The following is a 19,271-nucleotide window of genomic DNA, read 5'->3' as shown; positions in this document are numbered from 1 at the left end:
GGGAAGAAGCTGTCATGGAGTTGGCTGGTGCGGGTCTTGATGCTGCAATACTGCCTGCCTAATGGTAGCAGTGAGAGCAGCCCATGGCTCGGGGGTCTGGAGTCTCTGAAGATCCTCTGAGCTTTTTTCACACACCACCTGGTATAGATGTCCGGGAGGGAGGGAAACTCACCTCCGATGATGTGTTCCACAAGCTTCTCACAATAAGTTTCTGGAATTTTGGCCCATTCCTCCAGACAGAACTGGTGTAACTGAATCAGGTTTGTAGGCCTCCTTCCTTGCATATGCTTTTTCAGTTCAGTCAGGGCTTTGTGATGGCTACTCCAATACCTTGACTTTGATGTCCTTAAGCCATTTTGCAACAACTTCTGACGTATGCTTGGGGGTCATTGTCATTTTCGTCCTCATGATGGCATCTATTTTGTGATGTGTACCAGTTCCTCCTTCAGAAAAGCACACCCACAACATGATACTGCCACCCACATGCTTCATGGTTGGGTTGGTGTTCTTTTGCTTGCAAGCCTCACCCTTTAACATAATGATGGTGATTATGGTCAAACAGTAAAATTTTTGTTTCATCAGACCAGAGGACATTTCTCCATAAAGGAAGATCTTTGTCCCCATGTGCACTTGCAAACTGTAGTCTGGCTTTTTTTATGGGGGTTTTGGAGCAATGGCTTCTTCCTTGCTCAGCAGCCTTTCAGATTGTCGATATAGGACTTGTTTTTCTGTGGATATAGATACTTGTCTACCTGTTTCCTCCAGCATCTTCACAAGGTCATTTGCTGTTGTTCTGGGATTGATTTGCACTTTTCGCACCAAACTACATTAATCTCTAGGAGACCGAATGCGTCTCCTTCTTGACCGGTATGATGGCTGCGTGGTCCCATGGTGTTTATACTTGCATACTGTTGTTTGTACAGATGAACTTGTTACCTTCAGGCTTTGTAAATTGCTCCCAAGGATGAACCAGACTTGTGGAGGTCCACAAATTTAATTAAATTTTTTCTGATGTCTTGGCTGATTTCTTTTGATTTTCCCATGATTTCAAGCAAAGAGGTGCTGAGTTTGAAGGTAGGCCTTAAAATACATCCACAGGTACACTTCCAATTCAGTACACCGCCTATCAGAAGCTAATTGTCTAAAGGCTTGACATAATTTTCTGGAATTTTCCAAGCTGCTTAAAGGCACAGTTAACTTGTTACTAGTACTAGTGTTATACACAAAGTAGATGTCCTAAATGACTTGCCAAAACTATAGTTGCTAATATTATATCTGTGGAGTGGTTAAAAAATAGTTTTAATGACTTTGACCTAAGTGTATTAAACATCTAACTTCAACTGTACAAGACCAGTCTAGCAGAAAGCTCCTTATGTATGTGCTCTAATGCTTGGTGCCATGACATGAGCACTTTATGAAACCTTTAAAAAGGGAACATCATGAAAAAACCAAATCCAGACTTTCAGCACAAAAAGTTTGCACATGATTTTAAAATAATAAAAAACATGAACAAAAAAAAGTTGATTTCAAAATATCTTACGGCAAAAAAATGTTTTTTATATTTTGCAATGATTCTTTTTTCTTTGTCCCAGTGGCTTGGTCACTTGGTCGCTTTTGTTTAGTTTAGTTTCATCAGTCTAAATGCCTTTAGATTCTCCATAACGGTCCATACTCAGCTTTAGCATGGCTGGGCAGTTGATTTATTGTCATTTGTGTCACAGATGGTACTTTGGAAAAATGGGTCGTAAAGATGCTGAGCGACTGCTGCTTATTCCTGGTAACCAGCGGGGCACTTTCTTGGTCAGAGAAAGCGAGACCACTAAAGGTAATGGAATCGCTATCTGTCTTAAAACATGTACAGCTCTGGACCTAGTCTGGCCTACACCTGGTTCTCCTGGACAAATTGAAGCTGAAATATATTCAGTGCCTTTTTTATGTGTTTCTGTTTGAACATCCATTCCTTTCTCTGATCCTTGCAGGGGCGTACTCTCTCTCAATACGGGACTGGGATGAGATGAAAGGGGACAACGTGAAACACTATAAAATCCGAAAGCTTGACAACGGGGGCTATTACATCACCACTAGAGCACAGTTTGAGACTTTACAGAAACTGGTGAAGCATTACACAGGTTAGCAAATTCAACTGGGTCAAGATTTTGAGTTCTACAAATATTTAATCCATTTGATTTTATAGTCTGGGTTCCTGTCATCCTATCTATCATTCTATCTATCAATCTATTGTTTTATCATTGTAGCATTCCATCCATCCATCCCAATTCGCTTTTGCAATTTCATCAACATTGAGGGTTTTCAGTTTCAAGCAAAGATTGAAATGGCTGAATACCACACATGTGGAGATGGCAGGGTGGTTAGTTATAGCTTAGAGCGCTCTCTGTGGAAACGCCTCCCATGTCACTCAGACTGCCAGTTAATCTTGGCTTAGTTTCCATAGGAGAATGTCTAAGAGGGATTTTGAAATCGACACCTCTTTGATTTTATGAGAAGTTAGATGACCGTCCTGCCACTGTTGTTGTAGATTCCTCTAATTGTGGTCTTTGTGAAGCCATCAGCCTAATGCAATTTCTGTCCCAGTGGTTAAACTCTCAAAGGATGATTACTTAAAATTCTTATTTTAGGGTTCCCAAGACCGTGAAAAACCTGGAAACATCAGGAAGTTTTGAAATTGTGTGTTCCCAGCATTAAACAGTCATAGAAAAATGTTATGGACATTTCTATAGTGAGTGCATATTTTTGTAATTATGCTCAGCTATAGAAATTTCTTTTTAGACTAAAACATGCTTGCAAGCCATAGTTGCGTCTTATTTGTGAGCGAGTCATTCTCTTGAGTCGGTTCATTCCAATTAATTGGTTGAACCAGTCTATTATCTAAATCAGGGGTCCCCAAACTTTTTTCTATGAGGGCCACATCATTTTTCCTTTCTATAATGGAGGGCTGTAGTCTAACAGAAATTGGCTTGGGCCGGAGTGATTTATTGTGGAGATTTTATTATGATTTTAAATGATTTACAGTATTATGCCTCCTAATGCTAGATTAATTTATTATTTATGCACCATACATATCAAGTGATATATAGCCTATTAAAAGAGCATTATTACTATCGTAATGACATTTTTTCATATTCATTGCTATTGAAATCAAATTATTTACTTACTCATGCGTATTAGGCTAATCAGTGTGAACTATGGGCTCGTTTCTGGCTGGTGAGAAGTCCAATGTCAGGTTCCATTCCTGTCACAGCCAGTCTCAAAGACTGATGCAAATGTTCATCAGTGAGTCTTGATCTCATCGGATTTTTCATCAGTTTCATGCGTGAAAAGGTTTGCTCACAGATATACGTGCTGCCAAAAAGTGTGGACATCTTCATTGCATTCCTTCTGATGTTTAGGTAGGTCTCGTTAGGGAGGGCAGCATAGAATTCAATTCTATGAGACTGTTGGGCTTAAATGCGTCTTTCAGAATATCACAGTTCTGTAACTCAGCCAACTCAAACTGATAAGAAGGCAGGGCTTCGTCAATGTCAGAAGCAAAAGGGTTCTGAAAAAGGCGGATTTCTTTAGCGTGGACATGTAGCTCACGGAATCGCACATCAAACTCCGCCTTCAGCATTTCCAGCGCTTCCACTGACTTTTCAGCTGGGAGTGGGACCACTGGTTTCTCAGCTGAGAGGCTTTGGGTAACAGGGAGATGGGTGAAGTCTTGCTTTTGCACTTGTCCCACAAGCAGTGCTAGTTTCACCTCAGATGCTTTTATGTGGGAATACATGTCACATATTAGTTTCCCCTTGACTTGGAGCTGCACGTTGAAGCCATTCAACATTTCTGTCACATCTGTTAAAAAGGCGAGGTCCATTTCCATTTTGTGTCGATCAGTTCTGGGACAGTTTTGGCCTTTGTCAGAAGAAAAACATTGATTTCGGGTAGCAGCTCGTAAAAACGCCTCAAAACTCTGCCCCGGCTTAACCATCGGACTTCTGTGTGGTAAAGCACATCTCCGTGAGAAGACTCTAGCTCGGACAGAAAGACTTGGAACTGCCTGTGTTTAAGTCTGTTTGCTCTGATGAAGTTTATACATGACACTACCATTTTCATAATCGATTCCCACTTCAGAACTTTGCAGCACAGTGCTTGCTGGTGAATTAGGCAGTGTACTTGTTAAGGGGGCATGAGACCTCTTTCCTCCATTTCTCTGTTCATGCGTCCTATCAGTCCCCTTGACGCGCCAACCATACTAGGAGCTCCGTCAGTCGTGATGCTGGCCAGCTTAGACCAGTCTAGATCCAACTCTTCTATCGTTTGGCACACTTTACCAAAAATATCCTCCCCTGTCGTAGTACCTTTGAGACTTTTTAGGGCTGCCAGCTCCTCGGACACTTCAAAGTTTGAGCTAACTCCGCGAAGAAAAATGAGCAGCTGTGCCGTGTCCTGCACGTCATTACTTTCATCCAGCGCTAATGCAAAAAAATCTAATTCTTTAACTTTTTCCTTCAGCTGGGCATATACATTATACCCCATTTCTTCAATTCGTCTGGTGATTGTACTTGCGGACAGACTCACCGCATTTAAGACGTCTTTCTTATCGGGACACACCTCCTCCGCAACAGCATTCATACGTTTCTTTACGAACTCACCATCACTGAATGGCCTACCGCAGGTTGCAATCAGTTTAGCTACCTGAAAGCTAGCTCGAATGGATGACTGGTTCAACTGGGTTTGCCGTACAAACGTATTTTGCTGAGCAGATAGTCCACTTTTTAGCTTCGACACTTTGTCTGCTCTCATTTGGCCTTGTAAACTCGCATACTTGTCTCTGTGGCGGGTTTCATAGTGTCGGCGCAGATTGTATTCTTTGAACACGGAGACTGTTTCTTGACAGATGAGGCAAACAGCCATTTCTTTGCATTGAACAAAAAAATAATCACTTGTCCACTTTTGGTTAAATACCCTGCATTCTGTATCAACTTTTCTCTTTCCCAACCGTTTGGCCATTTTGTTGTCACTTTAAATTTTCTTGCTGGATCGCGTGCACCCGCTCGATCACGATGGAACGTTAATCCGGGTGAATCTAACAAATAATTTGGCTACTTTAATAATTATAACTAAGGGAAATTTTATTTTGAAAGCCAATATGTATTATCAAATACAAATATGATATGATTAAATCATATTTAAAATTAAATTGTAAAAATATTTCTCTGCATGGCATTGTTCAGAGGGCCGGTCCAAATGTGGGGGCGGGCCGTAGTTTGGGGACCCCTGATCTAAATGATTCATTACAGAATGCATGGAGCCCTGTTCTATCCTGTTCTGAATAGAGCATTTCATGGTTTTCTGTGAGATGTTTTTTGAAACATGTCCACTGAGGGCGCTGTTTATAAATCATTATGTGAAAGTAACATATAACATTTGATAATAGTAACAATTTCTGTTCATATTCATCTTATCTGATGAACATCAAACCTTAATGAAAGGCCTTAAGTTCTTGTCTTGTTCTCTCTGTGTCCCTGTCACCCTTAAGACTTTTATTCAGTTTGTTGAAAGATGGTGATTAATGACTTTTATGGTTGGTAATTGATGAATTTATGACTTTTGTTTGGGTCATTTTGTAGTCATGTTCTTTTATGGTTACCATTGTTTGAAACTGTGAAAATGTCACACACCTTATTTAATTTCTACAGGTGTTTATTTGACCCAACCCTTCTCTCACTCACTTTGACATCAGTATCTCTGACATCACTCGTATCTGTTTGTATGTTTGTATGTGTAGAGCATGCAGATGGGCTGTGCTACAGACTGACCACGGTGTGTCCGACGGTTAAGCCCCAGACTCAGGGCCTATCTAAAGATGCATGGGAGATTCCACGAGACTCACTGCGTCTGGAGCTCAAACTGGGCCAGGGCTGCTTCGGAGAAGTTTGGATGGGTAAGACAGGCTTGCATACAATACATGAAACTCACACTTTAAAATAGCTCAAATAGGCCACAAACTCAGTTAGTTATAATACTAACAGACCTGATTGACTCACCAACACAAACATTGGCCCAAAAAGTATTTGGACACTTATGTCACACTTAAAACGTCTAAATGTCATGCATTAGGTAACATAATATCATATCAAGTGACATCTGAAAAAAAAAAAAAAGAACGCTAGACCTTTTCTCAAAACCAATTCCCATTTTCTTAACCATTTTTGCAATTACTTTTAACCATCTGGCCTTAAGGTTATTTTTGATGTATGAAGTCAGATTCCATCAAGTTCACACAGAAACCCTTGCAGAGAAACCACAGATGTAACTAAATGTTCCACTAAATTTGACAACCAGAAAGTGTCCAAATAATTTGTAGAAAACAGAATATTGTTCAGTAATTTTAAAAACTAACCAACTTAATTGGCTGAACATAAAATGTTTGCCTATGTGTGCTTGTGATATCTTCAAAATAAATTGAAAAAAACGCAATTCACAAACATGCCTTTTTCAAGGTATTTTTCATCATACCTTGAAAAAGGTAAATAAATGAGCCTATATTTTGAGTTGAGCAATGTGCAGTTATACAATTTTTTATGCATTGTTGATGTAACTTGCACCTCTGAATCTGAGGAGTGCATTTACTTAATTTTAATATCTTCTAAATAAGTGCCACTTGGTTTGATATTTGGTTATCTAATGAAATTATATTTCATACATTTCTAAGTGGGACCCAAGTGTCCAATTTCTTTTTGAGACCATTGTACAGCTTATTATGGGAGCACTTAAATATACTCTGAATATCAGATGAATGTCTGTTATTTTCTCAAATGCATTATAGTTTTAAGTGATCTGTTAATGCATTGGAGAGAGGTGTTGGTGTGGGTTATTAAGTACTTGTGTCTTTTCTCACTGCTTTCAAACCTCATCCTGGTGCAAGATACTGCATGTCACATCATATAAAACAATCTGTGAAATTCCACTCATTGTGTGTGAGCATGTGTTCCAACATGCATAATAGACTCCGCATAACTGTTTTGTCATGAGCCGGCAATCTACGCCGACTGGTAAATCATGTTTTTCTCAAAACTCTACCTCAGACTGGCAAAGAAACAATCTTCACCTTAAGATTTTGAAAGGACCTGCAGGGGATTGACTGTCAACATACTAGAGACTTGGTTTAAGGTTTTTTTTTTTTTTAAATCACTAAACCAAGTCCAAAATTTCGGTTTTCACACAGCGGACAATCAGAAATCCACAAAATCCCATAGACTTACATTGATGAAATGTTAAAACAGGTTAAGACTGTTTAAAAATGTCACACTTGGTCCGTTTCAGGGGAGTGTGGTTTGCGGGATTTTTCGCCAATATGTGAACACTTCAAACGATCTCAGACCCCTTAAAAGCGAACTGAGCCAAGGCTATCTCAGGAGTTGGTCTAAGTATGGTTTGCTTGCAGCCTTTGGTTTGGGTCGCTAATAACGTGTATTGTGAACAAAAAGTGCTCCGGTCTCACTTGATTTTCCCATTCGCAATATTTTTTAAGTGGGGCTCGGTCCCACAAATGACATCGAGTGTGAATGCAAAAAGGACTGAGACCCCGTAACTGGTAAAGTGGACCAAAAAGAAATCTGAGCCCACTAACAAGGTCTCACACAGTGTGACTGTAAAGATAACTGGGTCCGCTTTCACTCTGTCCACTTTTTGGTCCATTTAAAGGGGTCTGAGTTTGGTTCTTTTGAAGAGGACTCAAGTATGAAAACACCCTTAATCTGCTTTAACAATCACTCTTCCTTCTATCTAACTCTGTCGGCTGTCGTTCTATCTATCTACACATTTTTTTTAAACCCACTTTCAGACAAGGCTTTGTCAAGCCAAAATGTTATTTTATTTTCAAATGAAATGTCTTGCCATCACAAGAATTCTCTTACACAATGTGCCACATATGTTTTTTATTTCTGAGAATGATGATTGTTTCCTTTTATAATACTCATGTTTAATTATGTTAGTGTCTATTTATTTGTGTAAATGCTCATTCAGGTGTAGCTTGGCACCTCTGTTCCCATCAAAGGCAAAAAATTTAGCAATATGGAATAAATTATAAAGGCAGTCCACATAAGATCAGTTCATTTTTTAAGTGTATGCAAGGCAGTGATGCAGCAATTTAATGCAAAAGAGATACTTCCTCTCTGCTGGTTTAGGATTTCTTACTTGAGTTCCATAAACATTTATATTTGGTAGTCAAAATAGCTTTCAGTGCTTTAGCGCTACCTGTTGCACTGGTTTTGGTAACTGGAACAGCTTCTGGCAGATGATCTAAAGCTCATATTTTATTAATCAGGGCATTTCATTGCCCAGCAAAGAAAAAAATTAACACTTGCCATAAAAAATCCAAACAAACTTTGTTGCGTGGATATTCGCTCTAGTTTTGAATGGCTCATTAGGAATCCATTGTTTCAATTCAAAATGTTAATTCGTGTTTGTGGCCATTGATCTTAAGCCCCTTGATTTCCACGCGGCAATGTTTTTACCACTGATGATTTCTCTATTCCGTCTTTCTTATAAATATTTTTGATGAACTAATGTTTATGCTTTATTTTGTGGCTTTGGTTTGTTTTTTAACTTAAGTTTATATGTAAATTTAATTGTAATATCTAAGAATCAATATGTTGTCTTCACTGGATTATTAAACAGGTTGTGTTTTTGAACTATGAAAACTTTGGGAATGTTCCCTTTCTTTGGGAATGAATTGTCAAAAACTTTGTTTTGCTAATGGTAATGGTGAAATAGGCTTAGAAAGCAAACATTCTGGAAATAAAAGAAAGCTGTAGTATGAAAGTTCAAATTCTAATTTATTGGAAAGAACCCTGTTAATTTAACCTATTAAATCATGTTGTTTGCTTTTTGCACCTCTCTTTTTTTTTTCCAGGTACATGGAATGGTACAACGAAAGTAGCTATAAAGACTCTGAAACCAGGCACCATGTCTCCTGAAGCATTCCTGCAAGAGGCTCAGATCATGAAGAAGCTTCGGCATGACAAGCTGGTGCCCCTGTATGCTGTGGTGTCTGAGGAGCCCATTTACATTGTCACAGAGTACATGGGCAAAGGTAAATTGCATCCAATATTTTTGTTCACTGTTTATTTATGAGCTCCAGACAGACCAAGGTATTCTGTATAATATTTCCCAGAGCTCCATGGCCTGTGTCAAAATTCAATAATGAGTGCATTGCACACGTATATGTTTCCATAATCCAATTTGGCGTGGCCATGACCAGTGAACCACACATGAGACTTAATGCTCTTAAGTGATTCCAGTGGAGTTTGACAATTAGCACATTTTGCTGAGCTTATACTAAAAAGCACATATCTAATAAGTGCAAAAAAATTCTTATTGCACCCATATATTGCATATAAACAACAACTTTGTATTCTCAATTCATTCTGAAACGTTGGTGATTGCTAGATTTGTTTTAGTTGTTTTAATTGTTTGCAAATAACGACATGGAGATGTTATAGTTGTTATATTTATTTAAAGATGTTGTATTTATTGACAAGTTATCATAGCTTAGGGCTGTGGGGGGGTGTATTATAATCTAGCAAATAGTTTAGGTCACAGGGCTTTGCTTGACAAATGTTAGAAAACCCCTGGCTTATAGGGAAAAAAATGTCACTGCCACCCAAGTTGGTTATGTTGAATAAACATGAAACTTAAACTTTATTCTCTGCACTGCTGTCTTTCAGGGAGTTTGCTGGACTTCTTAAAGGAAGGTGAGGGCAAATACCTCAAGCTGCCACAGCTGGTGGACATGGCTGCCCAGGTGAGAGAGAGACCCCACTATCCATGACTCCACGGTTAAGCCAGCCAACTCTGTTTTCCTCTGCCGCATTTAGTAACACACAGCAGGCCAATCTTCAAAAGCATGTCATAGAGAACCTGGACAAGCCGACTTTTCCCAGAGCGGCAGGGTTTCAGTTTCAGCCTCCATCTGGCTGTCATATTTATTTAATATCTAATATGACATCCTGCTGCCCGTTTGTCTCTCTCAGGCACTATGATCCTCATTTCCCTTCTAAGGCCTGGAGCACTTAACAGCCACGCCTGTGGGGCCACTTCACTTTAATGGGTCCACTCAATTCTGCTCTGTTCGCTTAAATCGATTGCTCTTGCTCTCTCATGTTCTTACCTCCTCCTGGGCGCTCGCACTCTCTCCTCACTGGACTCACATCATTGCCACATTGCTTGGCGAAAGCTTCAATCTCTCACATCTGAGCTTCTTTGAGGATCTGTTGAATACAAAAAGCATGTGGACAGTTTTTCAGGCTGTGATTATTAAGATGTGTTGTTTTAAAGGGATGGTCATTTACTTTCCCTCATGTTGTTCCAAACCCATTTGCCTATTTTTGTAAAACACAAAAGGAGATGCTATGCACAACGTTAGGGCCTGTCAACCTCAGTCACCATTCAATTTCATTCACTCTCATTGTCATGTGTTTCATGGAAGTCCTATGGTTTGGAATAACATGGATTCAGATTTCATCATTGGTTAAACCGTGGGTTTTTAGATGCATCCCATAAAAAAAACAAGTCATGCTGTTGCCTTATTGGAGCCGGTCATGTGCTTCCCTTAACTGAACCCATTAAGGCAGCATTCCGGTGCTTTAAAATAGAACTTTCATGACTGTATCTGATGGGTTGGCTTTAATGAAGAATGCATGGAGTTGCCGGGGGCTTGATTTCCTGTTGTCTTGTCTAGATTGCAGATGGCATGGCCTTCATTGAGAGGATGAACTACATCCACAGAGACCTGAGGGCTGCTAACATCCTGGTGGGTGACAATCTGGTCTGTAAGATAGCTGACTTTGGCCTGGCCAGACTGATTGAAGACAATGAGTACACTGCTAGACAAGGTGAGTGGATGGAAATGCGATGTAAACACTCACTTTCTATTAATCAATCCCTTGTGGTCTCAAGATATTAAAGGGATTGTTCACCCAAAAATGACTTTGATATGTGACTTCTGCTGAACACAAATAAAGGTTTTTAAAAGAATATCTCAGCTCTGTTGGTCCTAAAAATGCAAGTGAATGGTTATCAGAATTCCGAAGGTCCAAAAAGGACATAAAGACAGTATAAAAGTAATCCATATGACTCCAGTGGTTAAATCCATATCTTCTGAAGTGATATGATAGGTGTGGTGAGAAACAGATCACTTTTTTGTTCTTTGTTACTGTTAATCTACACCTTCACATTCAGCCACCTTACTGGTTGGGGCTGGCCAAGGGTGTAGATTTATAGTGAAACAGGACTTAAAAATGTATCAGTTTCTCACCCACACCTATGTATCATATCACTTCAGAAGATATGGATTTTACCACCATATTCGTATGGATTACATTTATGCTGCCTTTTTATGCTTTTTTGACCTTATGAGTTCTGGTCACCATTCACTTGCGTTGTGAGGACCTACAGAGCTGAGATACAGAGAAATATTCGTCATACACATTTGGAATGGCATTTTCATTAGTGCATTGTTTATTTGCAGTTGGAACGATCATTGTTTTTGGTTTTTTTTTGGTTTTATACTAAGAAAGCCACAAAATCAGACCTCTTTCATTAATGTTAAAAGAGGAAATGGTCATTCACAAAAGGTGCTATAGTAGATAACACCATCTTTGGCCAGGAACAATGCTGTTATTGGCAACAAAGCCATTGTGCAGAAATATATTTTGCACTGCGACTGTAAAGAATAAGCATACTTGTCTACATGGTGCATAAATGGAGGATTATTATTTGTCATCGCAGAAAAGCTTGACAGAGCAAAAACCTTTGGTCAGTGAAAAATGAAATCTCATAAAACTGCAAGCTTATTCATTGTACATACTGGAAATATTTGCAGATGTCTCTGATAATCTTGGATGATTGATGTGTGGGAGGGATTGTACCCTATAAAATGGTTTCTGGGCCTGATTGGGTTAACAGTTCTCTGTGCAACATTCAATCTGCTCAGCTCTCTGTCTTTCAACATTCTCCTTCTCCCCCCTCTCTCTCTCAATCTCTCTTTCTTCTGTTTTGTTCTTGTTTTTTCAGTTTTAAGGTGCTTAATTGGCATGACAATTATTTTTACATTCGTATTGCCAAAGCGTTTTCAAATGAGCTGCACAGAAATAAAACAAAGACAGTGCAAATCAAGGTACATCATATTAGAAAAAAATAAATAAATACAATGCATACTTGACAAATAAGGTAAAAAGGATAATGTAAAATAATAAACTTTTGTTATAATGTAAAAATGAAAAACATATAAAAACAAAAAAAACTAAAACAAGATTGGATCTATTGATCTTAATTACCCATTTTGGGTGGACAGGCCATCTAAAATCTCGGTTTTGATTAGCTGGCATTTTGTTTATTTGCCCTCAGTGCACTACCATTGGAGAGCACCTAGTAGGTTTAGTCTGAGTTGTTGCATTGACTGCACTACAAGTGCTTGAACATTACAGTGTAGCTGGGCACCCAATCCAAGAACAGGAAACAGTTTTTATTATTAACACCTGGCTTGAGAAATCATATGAAACTCCACCTGTCAGAACTGACTCTGCAACTAGCAGTTAGCGCACACAAGCTGCGTCATGCCTGCATCATGTCCCAAACTCATTTCTTGTCCTATAATTTCATTATCAATTAAATGGCAAATTATCAAAAATAATACCATTTAAATTTGTTACCACTCAAATCCAGTGAATGATAGAGTCGTCGACAGGGATGCTTTAAAATGCTGACAAATGCTTTGCTTTAGTAATAGTCATTGACTCCACTGCAGTAATTTAGAGATTGTGTAACCGTGCCATTGTTTCTTTAGGAGCCAAGTTTCCCATTAAGTGGACTGCACCTGAGGCAGCTCTGTACGGACGATTCACCATCAAATCTGATGTCTGGTCCTTTGGTATTCTGCTGACTGAGCTGGTGACTAAAGGCAGAGTGCCATATCCAGGTGAGAAGAGAAACAATACACATAATACATTCTGTCCCAGATTCATGTCATTTATAATTTATATAACCTTGTATGAAATCTCATACTCTTCCATAGTTTTGTCAGAATTACATTTTAATTTACCTGTATGTTCAGTTCACCTTCAGTAAGTTAAACTGCCATATCTATTGAAAGGAATAATTGCAAAAAATTAAAATTGATTGTTTACTTGCACTAATTTCCTTCCAAACATACATCCTATTATTTTTCCTCTGGAACTCAATGCAAGAATGTTTGAAGAATATTTGGACAGCTTATTTTCATACAATGGCAGCTCATTGTGACCATGTATATCAAGCTTCTAACTCCAAAAATGTCAAACACGAAACAAATTAATAAAACCCACTATGAAAGTAGTCCATACAACCTGTGAGCTACATTTCACATGCTCTCAAGGCATACATCAACTTTGCATGAAAATCAGACTGAAATTGAAGTCACCTTATTAAAGAACAATAAAAAAAAATATTGTTCACCATATCTACTACTTTGGTGGTGGTGGTGTTTCCATCCATCCATCCATCGTCAACCGCTTATCCTGTGTACAAGGTCGCGGGGGGCTGGAGCCTATCCCAGCTAACATTGGGCAAAAGGCGGGGGACACCCTGGACAGGTCGCCAGTCCATCGCAGGGTGGTGGTGTTTATTTTATTTTATTTTATTATTATTTTTCTGAAGATCTGCATCCTTCTTGACACATCTGAGCTAGCTCAAGGTCTTTGGGTTCACCTGATAAATTACAGGCAGGTGTGTTAGAGTGGTGTTGTGACTAAACTCTTCAGGTAGGTTGGTTTCCAGGAGCACCAACAAGGTTTAGACAGTCTGAAAGATGCAGAGTCCACTGTGTCCCCTGCTGGAGCAAAGTGGGACTGCTGGGTGTGTAATTACTACTCTGAAATAGCCATCTGGCTGATGTAGGCATGAAGGACTGACAAAGCACCAGTTCTTATTTACCACCATCAGTCCATATCTCCCTGCACTGCCCAGCTTTTGTCTTTTGTAGTGCTTACCTAAAGCCTCAGTGATGCTGCACATCATAAACTGAGTTATGCAATTCATCAATCATTCAGTCGTACACTGTTAGAGTCAGTCCATTATTGATGGGCATCTGCTTCCATGTGGAATCCTAGATTAGGCTGGATTTATGTGGTAAATTTACTCAAATGCATTTACCTGTTGTGGGGTGGCTTTGTGGTTAAAGATCTTGGCTGGGAGCCAAAAGGTTGTAGGTTTGAACCCCAGTAATAGCTATCCTTGAGCCATCACCATTTTGACTTTGAGCATGGCACCTCAAGCTAAAATGTACTCTAACCCTGGGTCCGAATATACATACTTTCACAATGTATAGGATTCCAGAAGCAGTATGTCAATGGAGTAGTATGTCAACATTGATTAAATTGGCAAGAAATATGACCTATGAAAGATTTAAATATGATGGATGACCTACTACATCCGGCTAGATTGTGAAGTGCGCATCCAAGGGACACTTAACTATCCCATAGAAGAATGGACACTAACTATACCAGAAAAGAAGGCAATATATTGTTTATTTCCATGTTATTGAACAGCCTATCGTTGGCCTACTGTCCATAGCCATTCATTTTGCAATTTAATTTGCCAATCTGTCCGAGATAAATGTATTACAAATTGAGTCAGGGTTTTACTAAATACATGTCAATGTAAACGTGTCAGACTGGTGCTTTTGGAGCATCTTTGGTTGCATCATGTCATAAACACAGTGTTTTTTCGGTCTGTGTTTCAAGTTAACCATTATTTGAAACGTCTTATGAAAATATGTCTCAAGATCTCTCCATTCTATAGTGTCCAGCTCTTTGTACTCAAAAACGTGTTCAAATCTTGTTCTATCGCAAGTGCCAAGTGTTGTTGATTTCTGTTGTTTTTTGATTGGTGTTGAAAAATTGTGTCTGGATTAATAATATTTTTACATCTATATTTTTAATATGGCCATTTGTGAGGTGTTCTAGTGAATTGTTATCTATTTGAGACACCATTCTGACACTGTGATTAGTTAAGTATCGTGACTGATTAAATGATCGAGGTAATGCACGTCCCTAGTTAATCTAATAACTAGCAGGTATTCAATTCCAGAGCCCAATATGATTGGTTCTTTAAGTGTGCTTTTGATCAGAGTGGTTTTAAATGAGCATGTAGTGTATTTTTATCCTAACCCTGATGAAGGCCTACGTGCCAAAGCGCGTTGGTTAATGTTATTAATTTTAAGTCTAATAAAGGTTTTCACTGCAAATGTTGCTGGATTCCTCTGTGCCACGCAAGAGTCAAGCAAGCCTGAGTGTGGTTTGTTCTCTGTAGAGCTGCGCATAACCTACACAGCTGGCACTTCAAGCTTGAGTTGCTCCAATGATACATATATTCTTTATTACGTTCTGGAGACATGAATAATTGCGTAAATTTTTTAACATGTTATTTTTATTTTATTTCTGTTTATTTCAGCAGATTCATCAGTTGTTGTTTGTTTTTTTTTAAAGTTTTTTATTCACAAGATATTAAGTTGGAGACACAAAGGGGGAATTCTTCATCACCGGAAGTCCACTGTGCAAATTTCATTTGAGATGACTGTAAATGTGACAGTGCCTTTATACTGTAGAACCAAGTTGTTTATACTTAATACTGTAGAACCGATTACCGATAGTTCCAAAAAGCAACTATTGGCACGATTAATCAGTAAAATCGAGCCGTAACCCGATCGGTTTACGTCTAATGTCCAGAATGTATTCATACTACTCACCTGTATACCTTAAGAACATGCTTTTTTTTTTTAAGTACATTCTTTGTTAAATTGTGTACATACTATGATGATATGCTAATTTGGACGAAGTCTATTTTAGATGAAAGTGCTTACCAAAGTTAAATGTATAATTTCAAAATTGGACCACACAGTCGTCTGTTGTACATGTTTGAATGCATGTCAATTCCTAAGGGATTTTTGTAAGAGTTTGCGCAACATGGGGTAAAAGTATCAAATAGTACTACCAGAGTTTTTGGAAATGGTAGAATGGTAATACCATTTATATATTTTTTTATACATGTACCATGGTACTTGGACATGTGCCATGGCATTCCTGGAAGTACCTGAAGTACCATGTTAATACAATGGTACATTAATTTAAGGACTATTTTATCTGGTATTACCATCTGAGACCAGCACTGTATCATATTACCATAAAAACAGGAATTTTTTGAAAGTGAGGATCCAGAAAGAAACTTCTGAATGTGAATAGAACTGGTATCATAGGAAAAATATAGAATCTGAAATATGACAACACTTTGCTTTCATAGTCTTAGACATTTCCATCCAAGACACAGCAGAAAGTTTAGCAGCTTTCTAGCTCTCCACTTATGCGAGATCTATTGACTTGTGATTTTATTAAGCCTAACTGTTGAGTCATTATGCCTGTGAGTCATTGCGGTGTAATGAAAGTGGGCTGGGCTTTCAAAGCTCACTGTGTATCTTGCATGCTCATAGTCACAAATAATATGACAATAAATTTTCAAGGATTTTATTGATGTGTGTTCGCCTCAGTAGCCAATGCTTTGATTCACAGGCGCTGAGTCCAGGAAAAGTCTCCTTCCTCAGAGAGTGCTTTAAACTTCCTTTTCCTGTAACATGGCACCAGTTTGTCTGTCCCCTTTTTACCTCAAAGCTGTCATCCTCTGTGAATTCCAAGCAACGCTGTAATTACACACCCCTTACATTCTGCCTGAGACTGTCTGGTCCCCTCAACAGTGGGTGGTTACACAAACTGACTTCAGATCAACTCTTGTTTGCAGGCATGGTGAACAGAGAAGTGTTGGAGCAGGTGGAGCGGGGCTACAGGATGCCGTGTCCTCAGGGCTGCCCGGAGTCGTTGCACGAAATGATGCGACTCTGCTGGAAGAAGGAGCCCGATGAGCGGCCCACTTTCGAGTACATCCAGTCCTTCCTGGAGGACTATTTCACCGCCACTGAGCCTCAGTACCAGCCTGGAGACAACCTGTAGAGACCCTAAAGGGCTAGAGACTCACAACAACATGCTAATAAGGCAGCAGGATGGTTTCCAAACCCATTGTGGCACCTCTTCCCTACAGTTCCCCAGCGCACTTGTCCTAAAGAGATGTTTTTTTCTCTCTTTTTCTTTCCTTTCCCCCCAGAGTCAAATTTCTAAACTTGATTAGCGCATTAAACACCGAAAATGATCATAGAATGGCTTTTTTCAGGCAGCTCTTTGCCCGAGAATGTGTGTGTGGTGGAGTTGATGGGCGGTGTGTGTTTGTTAGAGGCATTGGAACAGGACCATATCATGCTTCCAGAGATCTGCTGGGTTATCTTGCAGTGCAGACAGAGGGAGCTGTGAGGAAAGCAAAAAGCTTAATGCTAATGGCTGGTTCACAGTTGCACAAAATTACATTTTGTTTTTTCATTTAATTTTTATATCATTTTTTTTATTATTCCCTTTGCCTGTGTTATTTTTCATTTGGACACTAAATCCTATTCTGATTGTAATGTTGCTTTGTTTTTTAGTAGTAGTTGAGTAGGTTATTACAAGTGACCAATAACTGTGGTTGAATCTGTTGGCGCTACCAGAGACTGTGCCATTGCTGGGACAGGACTGTGGAAGTCAGAGAAAGACAGAGGACATTTATAGAGAGAGAGAGACAGATGGATGTGAGCATGAGGGAACTATCCAGAGTGAGAATTTGAAATTATAAGATTGATAACAGGGGTGGATTTATATCCTCTAAAACAGTAAATCATAATTTTCATATGTTCTTTCATTTTAGTTTTAATCAGTCTCAATTCTATCAAGATTTTGATGAGAACTTGAAATCATATCCTGGGGGAGGATTCATATTGGGAAGCCTCTATTTTCACAATGCATTTCTGCTTTGCCATTTCAACCAACTGCACATTTTCAAAGCAAAAAGTTGAACATATCGCAAATGTACAAATCTTATTTTGTCTTAGATTCTCCAACAGTAATTTAGCAGAAAGACCAATGAATAAAGAAATGCTAGATCTGACCAGTCCTTATGATGATGTTTAAACCCAACAGTTTAACACTAAATATCACAACAGTAATGACTGATTTTCTTTTTGATGTATAAGGTTTTTGTTTTCATGCCACTTCATTTATAGTGTTTCCAACCTCATGTACTAAATGAAGGACATAGATTTATTGCTCTTTTTACAGATTACTTCATATATAACACTTTCTATGTAAGTATTTCAAGAGAAACGGTTTCTTCATCCTGGCATACGAATGTGAACTTGCTAAAATAATTTTAAGCTGATCCATTTTTGTCTCTTTTGCAAGTTTCTTAAAAAAGAAATTAGTTGTGAAGAAAGTCTGATGTTTGACACTTTTTATCTGTCACTATGATGACATACGATGTTTGCTACTTGTGGAGGTGTTACATTTTCTTAGTTTTGGCATGAACACTGAAATATTCAGGTACTGCAGATTAAGACCATTTACTAACCAAAGTTTTGATGGAATGAGTAGAATTTGCCCTCCAACCTGAGTGTAGCAAAAGCTTTAAATAGCTTCACCAACACTGCTTATTACTGTTCGATGTTATCCTTTATCTCTTAAATTGTAAGATGAAATATTATAAGTCTAATGGAGAAGGGCAAAGGTACAGTTTTTACACTAATGTTACAGAGTAGGTCTTAATATTTGAGTTAATGGGTTAATTTAATCCACGACAAGACAAGAACTTGCTATGAAACAGAAGACGGTCATCTCTGGAAATATTTGGAGGGCTAATTTGTTACTGGGTTTCTTCTCCCTTTTGTTGTGTATCTTTCTGTATTTAGAGAGAGGCCTTGCTTTTGTCCTCATGTATGTGAGCCCTTTGTCTCAGGGACCTTATTGTCTCCTATGTCTTTATCCAGGATACTGCCCACACATCTTTCTCATCACCACCTCCTGTTTTAAAAGGGATACAGGCAAGTTTCTGCGAAACTCTTTTATCAAGTATGTTCCTTGTGTCTTTAAAAAAAAGAGAGATAACTCTGGTAGGTTGTAAAGTGAGGGTCTCCAATGCGGAGTTTTAACTAAATGATGAGGACATTTGTTGTGAGACAATGGTTATGATTACTAATCTGAAGAATTTGTACAGTAAAAAAATAAAATTTTAAATAATGCTTTTAACTGACTGAGGATTATTTGAAATCTCTACAAAAACAGGTACAGACATTCTGACCCGAATACAGACATTAATACAATTGTTTT

The 19,271-nt window shown here is 38.6% G+C and overlaps 1 protein-coding gene across 2 annotated transcripts in view; it reads left to right on the top strand.

The window, feature by feature from the left end:
* Positions 1–19,179, top strand: part of yes1 (YES proto-oncogene 1, Src family tyrosine kinase) — a 57,955-nt gene extending 38,776 nt beyond the window's left edge. For both annotated transcript variants that reach the window (XM_052128872.1, XM_052128871.1), the window contains exons 5-12: positions 1,722–1,825; positions 1,980–2,129; positions 5,786–5,941; positions 8,915–9,094; positions 9,729–9,805; positions 10,742–10,895; positions 12,848–12,979; positions 16,828–19,179. In XM_052128872.1, the coding sequence (XP_051984832.1) occupies positions 1,722–1,825; positions 1,980–2,129; positions 5,786–5,941; positions 8,915–9,094; positions 9,729–9,805; positions 10,742–10,895; positions 12,848–12,979; positions 16,828–17,036 (1,162 nt within the window). In that variant the 3' untranslated portion in view covers positions 17,037–19,179. The remainder of the gene's footprint in view (positions 1–1,721; positions 1,826–1,979; positions 2,130–5,785; positions 5,942–8,914; positions 9,095–9,728; positions 9,806–10,741; positions 10,896–12,847; positions 12,980–16,827) is intronic.
* The last annotated feature ends 92 nt before the right edge of the window (positions 19,180–19,271 follow it).

Source organism: Xyrauchen texanus, chromosome 6 (assembly GCF_025860055.1).
Source record: "Xyrauchen texanus isolate HMW12.3.18 chromosome 6, RBS_HiC_50CHRs, whole genome shotgun sequence".
NCBI lineage: Eukaryota > Metazoa > Chordata > Actinopteri > Cypriniformes > Catostomidae > Xyrauchen > Xyrauchen texanus.
The sequence above is the reverse complement of the archived record's forward strand: the minus strand, read 5'-3'. Positions and strand labels throughout refer to the sequence as shown.